This window comes from Lissotriton vulgaris, chromosome 3_1 (genome assembly GCF_964263255.1).
Source record: "Lissotriton vulgaris chromosome 3_1, aLisVul1.2, whole genome shotgun sequence".
NCBI lineage: Eukaryota > Metazoa > Chordata > Amphibia > Caudata > Salamandridae > Lissotriton > Lissotriton vulgaris.
The window spans coordinates 290,884,811-290,899,397 of NC_141689.1; the positions used below are offsets into that span (position 1 = coordinate 290,884,811).

Here is a 14,587-nt window from a genome sequence, read left to right on the forward strand (position 1 = left end):
GCGCTGTCATTGCGTCACTTTTTTGACGCAACATCAGCGCAAACAATGCGGCCAAGTCACAACTTGAAGCATTTAGGGAGATGCGTCACGTTGCAAAGTCAGGTATAATGTATGCAGGGTGGGTGTTCCCACACAAAAAGCCATGTAAAACTGATGCAGTGAAATTTACAACATTTCATTGCGTCACTCTATGCCTTCACTGCATCAACACCCCTATGCCTGCTCAGACCAGATGTAAGGAATGGCGTAGGGCTTTTTGAATGGAACTCACCTATCTGTTGTGGCGCATTGCTAGAGTTGCGTCACTTTTATCAGCAACTCCAGCAATGCGTCACTTTTGGGCCAACAGATGCCTCAGAATATCTGACGCATCTGTTAATCCTTGCTCCATGGAGCACTGTATTGTAAATACAGCGCATCCATGTTGGAGCAAGGACATTTGTCACTAGCGCAAGGAAACTGACATGCCGATGCGTAAGTTCCTTGTAAATCTGCCCCAGAGTTTCTTAGCGTCCGGCTGTTCATAAAACTCTTATTAATTCACACAATGCTGATTTACAATCACACGAATGAACTCTATGGGGTAGGCATGGTAATTCTAACCTTGCATGTCTGTGACCAGCAGGTTGCCGTTGGTTTTATGATACACCCAGTGCTGGAAGGTGCAGCACTTCTGGCCCGCCTCAGAGTCCCTCCTCATGAAGTTGATTTCCTTTCCGTCTCTGATCGAATACTTCACAAAGTCCCCGACAAGCTCCTCCTCCACCGTGGCGTACGGGATGTGGTTTGCAAGGCGATGAATGAGGAAAATAGGAATGATTCTGTGAACAATCAATGATGCAATTAAAAGGATGTTGGTAGTCGATCTATCAAACTCTCTACCATTCTCTCAAATTCTCTTCTACTGTACTATATTTCAAGTGCTACTTTTTAAATCGGCGGAAACATACAAAATCTCTAAATGCATCTCGTTTTGGCTGATACAGGTAAAGAATACCAGTGCTCCTAAAAAAGAAGAATTATTGGATAACTAACCAGTCATTTTACTTCCTCTCTTCTGTTCCTGTTGACTGGAAAGCTGTGGCAGGCACAGGATTCCAGCCATACATCTGGGAATACAATGTGACTTCTCCCAGAGGCTCCTATTTCCATGTGCACTGTAAATGTATGCACAGGGGAATGAATAAATTACTTACCGGTGATCTCCATTGCCCTTTGGATAGTTCTCCTGGTCATAGTCATGACCCTTGGTGGCCATCCAATGTCCCTGTGAGGTAGCTGGGATGATATGTGTCTCCACTTTGAATGGACGGTAGTGTACAAATGTGTGGAGACATTTCAGACCTGGGAGATGACAGAGCCCTCCGTCTGGGGTGGTAGAATAGAAGCCTTGCTGACATTGGTGGAGTGGTACTGGGGAATATCATCAATTTTTTAGGAAGGTTCAGCACTCTGGGGGAGAGTGAAAAACAATTTGATATCCTTATCAGACAATGTTGAGCACCCACTTGTCTCTCACAACCCAAATCCCCAAGAAATTGCACTGGTGCTTGTGCACTGTCAACTATGCGCGCTCGCAAGGGAGCACACAGATCAGCGAGCCGGTGAGGAAACTATGCTCAATTCCCTGAAAGCTTGGTAGCGTTTCCCTGTCAGGAGGCAGGATTGTCATGGGCCATAGCTACGACAAGGAGGACAGTGTTATTGCAAAGGGGGTTCCGTTTCCCCTACGTCTGTTTTTCCGCCATAGGGTAAATATTTTCTTCATGGAGAAACTCCAAACCCTATACCCTCAGCAAGGTGACCTGTTGACCTTCCCATCCTAAAATGGATTTACTCCTGCCTTCCTTGGGTGGCGTAACTTTCCAACTATATACAGGCTGGGAATGATCACAAAATTATATGGCAAACAACACTTTGTAATACCCACATCCAACCTCTTTCATGAGATTTACTACTATGGATCAGTCCACATTCTTGGCGGAGATGCCCCTATTAATATAAATTCATTTACCCTGCCATTAATACTTTTATGAATTGCTGGCAGGTGTAAACGAGGTACTTTCATCAAAAACATAACTTTATGGCAAAAAATATTTTTGAGAATTGGGCTCAAAGGGCCATATTCTGGAAAATAGTAGTAAATCTTTATACATAGAAGTATTGTAACTTTACTACATTTGGGAATTCACAAACATTCCCACTAGTATGCCTGGAATGCTGTGCGAGGGAAACAACCGTTACAACGCAACTATTACAACGCACACCGTTACAACGCACACCATTACAACGCAGGATCCTTTACAACGCTTGCCTTTACAACGCATGATATTACATAGCAGATGCTATTACAACGCATGCCATTACAACGTAAGTATAGGTAAGTATATCATTTTATTTAATCTTTTTTTAATTTCAAAAATAATAAAAATAATTAAAATTAATTAATTAAAGTAATTTTATATATATAGTTTGGGTTTTGGGGTACAGGGGTATTTTTAGGGTTCAGGGTTGGGTTTGGGTTTTGGGGTACAGGGGTATTTTTATGGTTCAGGGCTGGGTTTGGGTTTTGGGGTACAGGGGTATTTTTAGGTTTCAGGGCTGGGTTTGGTTTTTGGGGTATTTTTCGGTTTCAGGGTTGGGTTTGGGTTTTGGGGTACAGGGGTATTTTTAGGTTTCAGGTCTGGGCTTGGGTTTTGGGGTACATGGGTATTTTTAGGTTTCAGGGCTGGGTTTGGGTTTTGGGGTACAGGGGTATTTTTAAGTTTCAGGGTTGGGTTTGGGTTATGGGGTACAGGGGTATTTTTAGGTTTCAGGGCTGGGTTTGGGTTATGGGGTACAGGGGTATTTTTAGGTTTCAGGGCTGGGTATGGGTTTTGGGGTACAGGGGTATTTTTAGGTTTCAGGGATGGGTTTGGGTTTTGGGGTACAGGGGTATTTTTAGGTTTCAGGGCTGGGTTTGGGTTTTGGGGTACAGGGGTATTTTTAGGTTTCAGGGCTGGGTTTGGGTTATGGGGTACAGGGGTATTTTTAGGTTTCAGGGCTGGGTTTGGGTTTTGGGGTACAGGGGTATTTTTAGGTTTCAGGGTTGGGTTTGGGTTTTGGGGTACAGGGGTATTTTTAGGTTTCAGGGTTGGGTTTGGGTTATGGGGTACAGGGGTATTTTTAGGTTTCAGGGTTGGGTTTGGGTTATGGGGTACAGGGGTATTTTTAGGTTTCAGGGCTGGGTTTGGGTTTTGGGGTACAGGGGTATTTTTAGGTTTCAGGGTTGGGTTTGGGTTTTGGGGTACAGGGGTTATTTATAGGGTTTAGTTTTAAAATAAATCATTTAAATTAATTTAAAAAAATAATTTTAATAATTTTATTATTTATTAATAATAGTTCTTTATTAATAATAGTTCTTTTAAAAATAAACTTAAAGTAATATATGTACAAAATAATTATTTAAAAATAATTTAATTTATTAAATTAATTACATTTTAATTAATTACATTTTTTTTTAAATAATATACTTACCTATACTTACGTTGTAATGGAATGCGTTGTAATAGCATCTGCTATGTAATGTCATGCATTGTAAAGGCATTCGTTGTAAATGCATCTGCGTTGTAAAAAATGCGTTGTAACGGTGTGCGTTGTAAAAGTTTGCGTTGTAACGCCATACATCCGCTGTGCGATGCACAGGTTTTAAGATGGGCTACAGGGAATGTAATGTCACATGTCCCCAAGCTCCTGTTTCCTCTCCTCGGAAATCTCCATAGCACAGAAGTAAGCAAAGGCAGAACTGATTCCCCTGTGTAAACACGATTTTTACATTTTTTTTGTACATGGCTAAAAAAATCCCTTTGCAAAAAATACCCTTTCCCTTCACCCCAAGTATATCTGGGGGTGGTCCATTTCTCTTCCCGTCCTGCCAGGGGATGTGTGGCTGGAGCAAATTTCATCCATTTCCAAAAACATTTGTGACTGCTCACAAATGTAGTCGTTTGTAGGGGTTTACAAGGCAAAACACACCTTAAAAAGATAACTTCTTACCTATTGCAAGGGATTTACTACTGTGAATTTCCACACGCTCCTGGCGGTGAAATCCACTGTAGGAAATCCCTTTATGCCCACCAGAAATCTTTTTCGTGAATTCCTGGCTCGCGTAAATGAGGTATTTTAGCCGATAACAACTTTGTGAATCGGACCCTTAGGGGCATATTATCAAGAAAGGCGAAAAAATTATCGCCGCTTTAGCGGTAGGAAACTGCAGCTAAAGCGGTGATAATGGCCTTGATAACATGCCCTTGTGAATTCCCATAGCAGCCCAGGTTAACACCAGAACCTGGGCTGCTATGGGAATTCACAAGGGCATATTATCAAGACCATTATCGCCGCTTTACCAGCAGTTTCCAACCGCTAAAGAGGCCATAAAGCAACATCTTTGTTCTTAAAAAAAAAACACCTCATCACGTGATATCATTCATTAAGAGTGTAACCCCTTCGATGCTGGTGACGGAACCATTCCGTCATCAGTCACGGTTGAGCTGTGCTGATGACGGAATGGTTCCGTCATGACCACACACAGTTAAGGGATGTCCAGCACCGGGGAGGAATCAAGGCAGCAGGCAAGGTGTTAAGAATCATCGAACTGTCATCAGCTACAACCTATTTAAAGATAATGAAGTCAGACTGAGCACGACCTGCGCAGAACTTGGCAGTGGACGTGATAACATGCATTGTATGTGCTGGCAGCACAAAAGAGGCTTCAAGGATATGACCTTTATGTGAGACCTTCCAGCAGTCAGGCAAATCCGCCAAATCACATATTCTCCTAGTATTATTAGGAGCAGCTAACCTTTATTCTATTCCACTACCACGTCCTTGGCTGCACAGCTGTAACAGGACTTGCATGTGCCTTGATGTATTTGAACCCTGCATGTTTCAACCCCACACCCAAAGCTGCTGTCACCACTCTGTCATCCATTCCAGAACATAACTTCAGATTCATTACCCCGGCAGAGGTCCTCTCACGTACTGATGGAGGTAATGGCAAAACTATTTACAGCTACAACAAACATTGTTCTCCACTGGTCATCTTGAGTGCCTAGTCTGGGTTTCTAACAAGTATGACCACATCACTCGTTAATGGATCAGCCTCCAGTAGCTCCCATTCCATGAAAGGATCACCTTAAAAAAGCTCATCGTCATAGGCAGTGTATCCACCAAGCTGCGGTATGGCAGAAGTAGAGAACTGCCCACGTTGGCATTTACATCGTACCAGGGTGGCCCACTGGAACTGCCATCATGAGCAGGGGTGCTGGAATGCACTCACGAAGAATCCCAATGGTGGAGGTACATTTACGATAACCATAAAATATTCCCAATGTGCTGGGAAATTTCTCCCCGCATACTGGTAATATTTTTTGTTTTTGGAGCTAGACTACCATGGCCAATATGGTTGACCTGGAAGCCTTGAAAATAAATGATGCTGCTAATTATGCTGCCACTGGGGTGGCATGGTGAGCAAAAGAATGATGGATTTAACCCAGATCTCTTGACTGGGGGTGAATGTTTAGATTTGTTCTGAATTCCGTCCATCAATTGTGTGTCTTTTGCTTCCTCACTCTAAGTGAGCCAGGTATGCCCAGACGTGGGTCCTGGGCTCAGAGTGCCACTGGAATCAGGCTATCCTGGCTGAAGAGGGGTGAAACCCCGAAACCGGTCCTAGGATGCTTGTTTCTGGTCCAGGGAGGACCTGGCTTGGCAGTTCGGCCTGGCCTATTCCCATGAGGCACAGGGCCAAGACTGATTTGCATATGGCCAGGTCTAAACTGGGGTGGCATGGTGAGCAAAAGAATGATAGATTTAATCCAGGCCTCTTGACTGGGGTGAATTTAGATTTGCTCTGCATTCCGTCCATCAATTGTGTGTCTTTTTCCAATTAAGGAGAAGGCAGCCCACACTAGATTGGGCAGCTGACACCATTTCCAGTGGCGCCACAGCTGGCAAAACCGTGCTTTCCTTTTTCATCACCTTCCTCTACCCTCTACATTTTGTGCGAGTAACAATGGTGGACAGCTTATGGCCTGTTAGCTCCCTCCTCTAAATTAGGTCTGGGAATTCCACATTTTCCTTTTCTATTAGCTTTCCTTGGAGCATGGACCTCCCTCCTGGAACAACCATATCATGTTTAGACTCAAGCGTCATCTCTTCTCCATTCATCCACTCATCTTCCAACACACGTCCAGCGCAAGCTCTAATTAGTGGCATGAATGCATTTTGTTTACTTACTCTGGTACTTTTCCAAAGTCTTTTAAATGTTCAGCCTCTGCTGCATACATCTTGGCATACTCCCTGGCTGTATTCTGCACATAACATTCCTGCAATGAAAAAATACATTAAAATATTAATAAAAATACAGTCTTATGTGCTGAATGTTAATATCTACATTACAAAGCAGCAACAGTAATGGCAGTGTGTCGGGAAATGGAATTTAAGTTTCATCAGTCACAATCATCATCTTCATCCATTCTCATTATCCTTGGTGGTCCCAGACTAGTGACACCTTGTGGGCGAGACTACAAGCAGCACGCTACCTCATTTTAGAGACATTTAAAGCATAAATGAAGCATAATGTGTCTTGTGCCCACAAACAAAATTCCCACAAATATGAAAACATTCGATATGAGTGGCTGTAGCAAGCATGTGGCACTGGAGAAATACCAAAATGATGCCCATATTTGTGGTGAAAGCATCCAAGAAATCTCAGGGTGTGTATTCACAAAGGCATTTTGGGTGAAGTAAAGTAGCACTTCTGTGATACCTATTTAGGTAAACCGTACATGCCTATGCGAAGTGGCCACAAAGCATCTAGGGTGGGAATAAGATGGGACTATTCATAGAATACTGATATACTCTAAGTGCAAATAGAAAAGACTGAGCCCTCTTTGCACTGTTACTAATAGGGAGTTGGACACTTCGGGGTTGACTCAAAAAGGCAAATACGAGTATGCAAAAAATGCTTCTGTAGTACCAATTCCCCAAATCCTATTTTTTTTTGTGAGTCAGCCCCATAGGTCTGAATCAGAACGATTTGTCTAGGAGTGGTTGTGTGTTGTGCCAGTATACGTGCATTTCCAGGAGCAACACATGCTGCCTCCACACTGCGCCAGGACCGTATGCCCATCATAAGAAACCAGACATTCAGATTTGGTAAATGAATCGTTAGTTAGGTTTGAGGGCTTTGGCCTGGCAGCTCGGTGATTATGTCTTCATAATACCTCTAAAGCATATTTTCTTCTGATGTCTACACTGTTCCAATCTCACAAACACCGTCACATGAATACCTTTGTAATAGAAAGAAACACCAATAATATAAGGCAATGAAAGCCATGCACGATTTGTTAAAATGACAAGAAATGTCACCCAAAAAAACTAAATATATTGGTAACAGAACAATTACTACAGAAAAATACTCTGTCCCCTCTTTTTTGAATATATGTTTTTTATCCCTATTTTGAAAACAATTATGTGTCAAAACACTGAACATTTGTGAGAAATTGGTTAAAGGCAGATAAAACAAACTGACTTTGGGAAACATAGATGTGCTGGGGAAACTAAAGTCAGACAAATCGAAAAGGGGTCCATAGAAAATGCTGGCTAAAAACTGGTTATGAGTCTAACTAAATATTTGATAATGGGCAAATTCCTACTCTGAGCTCTCTCAGTGCTTCTACAGTTTCAGCAGCTTAGCGAATTGCTAGTGTTCTGTGCTTGAACTCTACTGGAGTTGCCGACTTTGCTCTCATATATTTTATTTATTTATTTATTTATTGAAGTTTTGTATAGCGCTGGCTGGACCCGAGGGTATCAGAGCGCTTCACAACAAATACAAATCTGCAACCAAGGAAAATTAGGACACAAAACAAGACCCAAAACAAGATCAGGAGCATAAGCAGGAAAATAAAGTCAGTAGAACAACATCTTGAGCGAAATACGGGACGGAGATCAGGAGCGAATCATCCGGCTCTGGGTTCAAAGACAAAGCAGTCTTTCACAGTCAGGCGTGGGGTTCTCGTTACGAACCGGAGCCCTCAAGGAAGAGTGCTTTGAGTAGCGATTTGAATTGCGGGAAGGAGGCGGTAGTTCTGATATGGGGGGGAAGGAGTTCCAGATCCTGGGGGCATTACCCACAAAGGATTTAAACGCGGTTTTGTGTTTCTGTGATTTCAGAGGGATGAGAAGGAGTGTATTGGAGCTTCTGAGGTTCCTGGATTGACCGGCCTTTTTGTGTTTGGTGGCCAGGTATTCTGGTTTGCCTGTATGCAGGGCTTTATGTGTGAGGCAAGCTGTTCGGAAGCTGGCTCGTTGGTCAATCGGGGGGCCACGTCAGTTCCTTGAGTGCTGGAGAGATGTGCTCATATTTCTTTGTTCCTGTGACCATTTTAGCTGCTGCGTTGAGGGTGGAGGTCCCAGGTGTGATTTGGCTGTTCCAGTCAGCACTGCGATGCCATAGTCAATTCTAGAGAGTACCAGTGCCTGAGTGGCCTGTTTCAGGTCTTTAGGGGGGAGGAAAGGTTTGATTTTGTGGAGGAGTTTCAAGTTCAGGAACGCGCTTTTGGCAGTTTTTGAGATGTGTTTTTTCATGTCCAGTTTGGGATCGAGAGGGATCCCTAGGGATTTTGCGGAGTCCGTTAGCGCTAGAGAGACATTGAGGGCATTTAAGGCTTTGAGCCATTCCACTATTTGGGGGTTTTCCTCTTTATTCGAAATGAGGAGTACTTCCGTTTTCTCTTCATTAGGTTTGAGGTGGTTGGCTGAGAGCCAGTGTTGGACCTCCATGAGTGTGCCGTTTAGTCTGCAAATGTCTGCGATCGATGTGGTTTCCAAATACAATTGTGTGTCATCTGCGTAGAGGTGGAAGGGAATGTTGGAGTTCCTTAGAAGTGAGGTGAGGGGTTCCATGTAGATGTTGAAGAGTTGCGGCGAGAGTACTGACCCTTGAGGAACTCCTCTGCTGATGGGGAGGGGGTCTGATTCAAAGCTGTTGATCTTTATTCTTTGAGTGCGATTGTTGAGAAAAGAGGAGAACCATTTTAAGACCATCTTTTTAATGCCCGCTCTCTTCTGGAGGACATTGAGTAGCTGGGTATGATCCACTGTGTCGAACGCAGCCGATAAGTCAAGGAGGATGAGGAGGCTAAATTGGTTGGAGTCGAGTGACATGTGCAGATCATCCAGGACATTTAGGATTGTGGTTTCAGTGCTGCAGCCCTTTCTAAACCCTGATTGATGAGGGTCGAGTAGATTAGTGTTCTCTAGATGTTAGGCTAATTGTGCGAGCACACATCTTTCAAGGATTTTGGCTAGGAGCGGAAGGTTCGAGACCGGTTGGAAGTTGTTCATGTCCATGGTGTCAAGGCCAGGTTTTTTAGAAGTGGTGTAACTTGTCCTAGTTTAAGGCAGTCAGGAATGGAACCCTCGCTCAAGGACCTGTTGATGATCTTGCCCCACGTTGGAGCTAGAGTGATCTTCAGCTCCTTGGTCAGTCTCAAGGGAAGTTGATCGAGGGAGTGAGATGAGGGTTTAGCGGAGGCAATAAGATTGCTTATCATTTCATCCTGGACAGGCCGGAAGGATGACCAGCGGATGGACGAGGTTACTGGTGGGTTGTGGTTAGTTGCAGGACTCCGGGTTTCTGAGCAGGAGGAGGGCTTCAAGCTGAATGAACAATCAATTTTGGCGATTTTTTCATTGAAAAAGCTGTCAAAGTTTTGGACGCAGCCAGGTTGGCTGCCGCTGGAATGGAGGTTTGGTTTGTTAATGACGTTGAAGAGTTCTTTGGGACGGCTTTTGGCATTGTCTAACGCAGAACGGAAGAAGGATGACTTTTTGCTCTTGATAAGAATGTAGTAGGTTTTGCATGCTGCCTTGAGTTGATCCCGATGGATGGGGGTGGGGTTGTTCCTCCAAATTCTCTCCAGGGATCTGAGGTGTTTTCTTTCCTCATTAATGTCAGTAGAGAACCACGACCTTGAGGGAATGTTTCTGGTTTTTTGTTTGTTTCAGAGGTGCCAGTTGATCCAGGGTGAGCTTCAGGTTGAAATGATAGAGCAAGGTGAGTTCCGAGGTTGAGAGGGACTCCGTCGTGTTTGGGAGGAGTGAGCTGAGTGATCAGATCTGACAGCTGAGCTCTAAATTCATTGGAGTTGCCTGGGGGATGGTAAAGGAGATGGCATTGACGTGAACTATGGGTGTGAGATTTGATGTTGACCGACAGGCATTCAAAGGAAGTGTACAGGCAGGAGGGAATTCCAGAGATGGAGAGGTCACTTTTGTGGATAATTGCTATGCCGCCACCTTTGTGTATGGGCCTGTCTTTGCGGATAATTGAGAAACCGGGCGGCACCAGCATGTCCAGAATGGGGAGGGATAGGGTGTTTAGCCAAGTTTCTGTGACGAAGGCCACATCCAGGTCATGAGAGAGGAAGGATTCAGCTATTTCCGGTGTATGTTTGACTGCGGACCGGCTGTTGATAAGCATGCAGTTAATGGGGGGTCTTCTTTTAATTTCCCATTGTCAGGCTTGGCTCTGGGTATGGAGGATAGATACATAGGGGGTCTGGTGGCTCTACGGGGGGGCGGGTCCCTACCCACTCCAGTGATGACTTGGATCGAGGAGGTGAGAGTAGAGTTCAGGAGTGGGGCCTGGGCTGGCTTGTTCGGGGGAGTTCGTAAGATGCGACGAGTGCGCTCACTTCCTGGGTGGAGAGGGAGGTTATTGTTCTTCTGGGATTGGCTGCTCGTGACTCAATCGTGACTTTAGTGAGAGGAGGCAGGGAACCTGTGGGGGAAATGGACCGGATGGAGGGCGGATAGTCTTTCCTAAGGAGAGGCGGAGGGATGTGGGGTGGTGCGGCGGAAGGGGAGGGCAGCTGGAGATTCCCTAGGGCGGATAAGGTTTCCTGCAGACCAAGGATCAGGGTAGCTATATGCGCTTCTATAAGGTCGAAGCGTTGCGTCGGCTCGGGTAAGTGGTAAGAGGGGGAGGGGGTGGGCGGAGCAAAGCCCTGGATGTGGGGGCTTTGGGGCAAGTTCCTACTGGGGGGTTCATAAGAGGGGGGAGCTGGATCCGGTTTGGGGTTTGGTTGTGGGAAGTCTAGTGAGGGAGGGGGGTTGCGGTCCCTTCGGGGGTGAAAGTTATCATCCATGAGGGGGGCGGTGAGAACTAGAGGAGCGTGGGTTAGCGGGTTGTGGGGTTGTGCCTCGGTGTTTTCAGGTCTATAGATCGATTGTGGGAGGGCTAGAAAAATGAGGGGGGTTGTTGTCCAATTGGGGGTGAAAGTTTTCTTCATTTGCGGGGACAGAGAGATCTGGTGACGTGGGGGTTCGCGGGGGGACGACTAGGAAACGGAGTTGTTGGGGGTCTGGGAACTATAAGGGGGGAGGCTGAGAGCTAGTGGTGCTACGGGAGCTAGGGAATGGGGGTTTGGGGGTCCTTTGAGGAAGTGAGGGGGGCTAACTACTGGAAGTTTGGGGGTGATGGGTGGAGAACGGGGTAGTGAGATAGGGGGCGCTGGGGCTGGTGAGGACACAGGTTTTCCGGAGTGGATATGCAAGGAAGGGTGGGGATGCTGAGGTGGATCACTAAGGGTGGGAGACTGAGAGCTAGAGGTGCTTCGGGTGCTAGGAAGAGGGGGGTTGGGAGTCCATTGGGTATGAGAGGGGAGCTGGGTACTGGGTGGTTGGGTGTGATGGGTGGAGGACGGGGTTGGGCTATAGGGGGAGCTAGGGCTGGAGGTGGCGTATGATTGGCGGCTTGATTAAGCAAAGTAGGGAGGGGACGCTGGGGTGGCGAAGATATGCTCAGAGGACTCCGAGTTTGAAAGGAGCCGCTAGGGGGGGAGGGGGTCGGTTTGTGTGTGAAGTGCACAGTTGCCATCTTGAGTGTGGGGAAGAGAGAGTCGAAGTACTCTAGGTTCTCGTCTTTTGACTGAATTAGAATGGTGCCATTCGCAAAAATGGAGATGGAGATGTCTCCGGTCAGGGACTGGTGGTTCAGAGGGGCGATTGTTAGTTTGCGGGTGTTCAGTGATGGTGGTTTTGGAGACTGGGAGGAGTGGGTTAAAGATGGTGACCCATACATCAGGTCTGTTGGAATGGAAAATGAAGTCCATTTTCCTCTGTCCTCTGCATGCGCAGTGGTAAGTGTCAACAATCAGTGTTTCAGGGTATTGCCTGATTAAATTCTGTTAGAAACGTTTTTTGGCTTTGAAGGAGAGGCTGCGTTGGAATGTTATAGCGAAGGTGTTCTGCCTTTGCGGAGATAGGTGGTTAAGAGACGGGCAGAGATGCGTATCCAATTGGGCAGCTGGGGGCATCTTAGCTGGACTAGGGGGAGGCGAGACCTCTGGGGTAAGGGAGGGGGGAGTAAGAAGATGGAGGGGGGCTGGGTTGATTGAATCATGGTGGAAGGTAAGGGGTGCCCACCCAGAGCGGGGTTGGGCTGTACGACGTAGTATGCGCTGGAGAGTTGTGCACCGAGGATGTTCGCGTGGGGTGGGGTCGCTTGTTTGCGTGGGGGTGGGCGAGGGCTATCCAGTGTAGGGTGTGGGTAGCGCCGGGCTCCTAGGATGGACACTTAGAGTCTGATCAGGTCAACACTAGAGATACCGTTGGCCAGTCTGCCGCGGGGCGGGCTGTAGCTAGCGGATATTGGGCTTGGCGGCGAGTTAGGTAAGGGCAGGTGGCCCTAGATTCCTTTTTCAGTGACGTTGCTTACCTCTCTGCATTCTTTTCCACCTCACTGTCACTTTCAGTGCAAAGGCTGGTGCTGTGCACTCTCCCTCTGCTCTTGCCAACGTGCTCTTGCTATCTCCCCAACTGTACTCTCGATCGCCTCTCCTACTCCCTGTAACTAGCCTGTTTTTCCCTGCACTGTTTTCTCATATTCGCCTGCTCTAATTTGTATCTAACTTGTTTTTCACTAAATCTTGTAAATAACTTGCTATTGCTGTAAAGCCCTCTGATACTCTAACGGGTCACGTTCGCGCTATACAAAACAGTAACCCCCACATGCATCATTGTTGGTATTTGCGATTCCTAAATTGCAAAAATTAAGGAATCGCAATTTAGAAATCGCAAATACCTAGGCATCACAAATTCGCATTTATTTTTGTGATTTCTTATTTTTCCTCATTTGTGATTCCCAATTTTGCGAATCGCAAATAAGGAATCCCTTTACATTGATTCCTATGGGCCTCCGAAGGCATTCTCATTTTGCGATTCGCAATTAAGGAATCGTAAAATGAGAATGCAATTCCTAGGGTGCAGGGGGGGTCCAATGGACCCCCCCAGCACCCCTGAAATGTAACATACAGTCCATTTTTTACACATACATGCCCAAGGGCAAGTGTGAGTGCAAAATGAAAGTGTCACAAATGCACTTTTGTGCATTTTTGCCACTTTTCTAAAATTAGCATGAAGGTTGACTTCATGCGAAATTAACATTTCTAATCTGCAAATTCGCAATTTTTTTAAGATGATGCATTGCATTTAAGAAATCGCAAAATTGCGATTTTTCTGCAGCGTTTTGTTCTGTAAATTGTTATCAATGAAAGTAAACTAGATGATAGTATCAGACCCATTCCAACCACCAGCATGACGTGCCCGAAAGTAAACATTGTGCACTAACACACTCTGTTATATGTCAATCGATGATAACTTTCCAGTCAGAGGCACGTTTAGATGCTCATCCTGTAAATCTTGTAGTAATATCTTAACAGGAGAGTCCTTTGAACACAGCGGTTGCCACTTTACTGCTACCGACATGTGGAACTGTAAAACAGCTAATTGTGTTTATTTGATCCTATGCCCCTGCCAACTTGGGTATGTTGGAGAAACTTCCAGACCGATTCAGACTAGACTCACTGAACACAGGTCAGCCATCCGCACCAACAAGATCTTAGCGCCGCTGGTGAAACATTTCATAGAAAACCAGCATGGCCCTGACGATTTCAAATGGCGCAGTCTAGAAAAGATCAGACTCCCAGATAGCAAAGGCGGCGATAAAGTCAGAAGAAAAAGGGAAGTCTTCTGGATTTTCTCACTGGGAACTTTTAAGAAAGGATTAAATGCCGAGATCCTGTGGGAAAATGCTATTATTTGATCTCCCTGAGTCTTTTCAGTCATACTAATGGATCAAATGTCTGTTATTAGTTTCCTGTATAGGTACTAATTTCAATAACAATTGTCTTTAATAGATACTGAACTCGACATTGCCCCTATAATAAGCATTAGGAGCTCATATCATGGTGACTATTTTAAGGTATTAAAAACCACAAAGAATTCCCTATATCAGAAGATATACTATTATGTATCTCTTCTAATTCATTATATACAGTCCTTAATATGGATCAATATTCAATTCATTATATTCAATCCTTACTATGGATCTATATATGAATTATAAGCTGTACCTATAATGAGAATTTAACGTTTTCATCTTTCCTTGGGATATCATCCCCCGGTTTTTCCTTTTTAGGCAAGTATATGAATCTTTGCGCGCTACTATCCATCTATGAGCGCCATCTTGGAATGGGTT

At 45.2% G+C, this 14,587-nt stretch overlaps 1 protein-coding gene across 1 annotated transcript in view; it reads right to left on the reverse strand.

Annotated features, from left to right (window-relative positions):
• Positions 1 to 14,587, reverse strand: part of ALPK2 (alpha kinase 2) — a 618,993-nt gene that overhangs the window by 52,656 nt on the left and 551,750 nt on the right. The window contains exons 11-12 of the mRNA XM_086960478.1: positions 6,277 to 6,365; positions 604 to 821 (exon numbers count right to left, since the gene is read on the reverse strand). Coding sequence (XP_086816604.1) covers positions 604 to 821; positions 6,277 to 6,365 — 307 coding nt within the window. The remainder of the gene's footprint in view (positions 1 to 603; positions 822 to 6,276; positions 6,366 to 14,587) is intronic.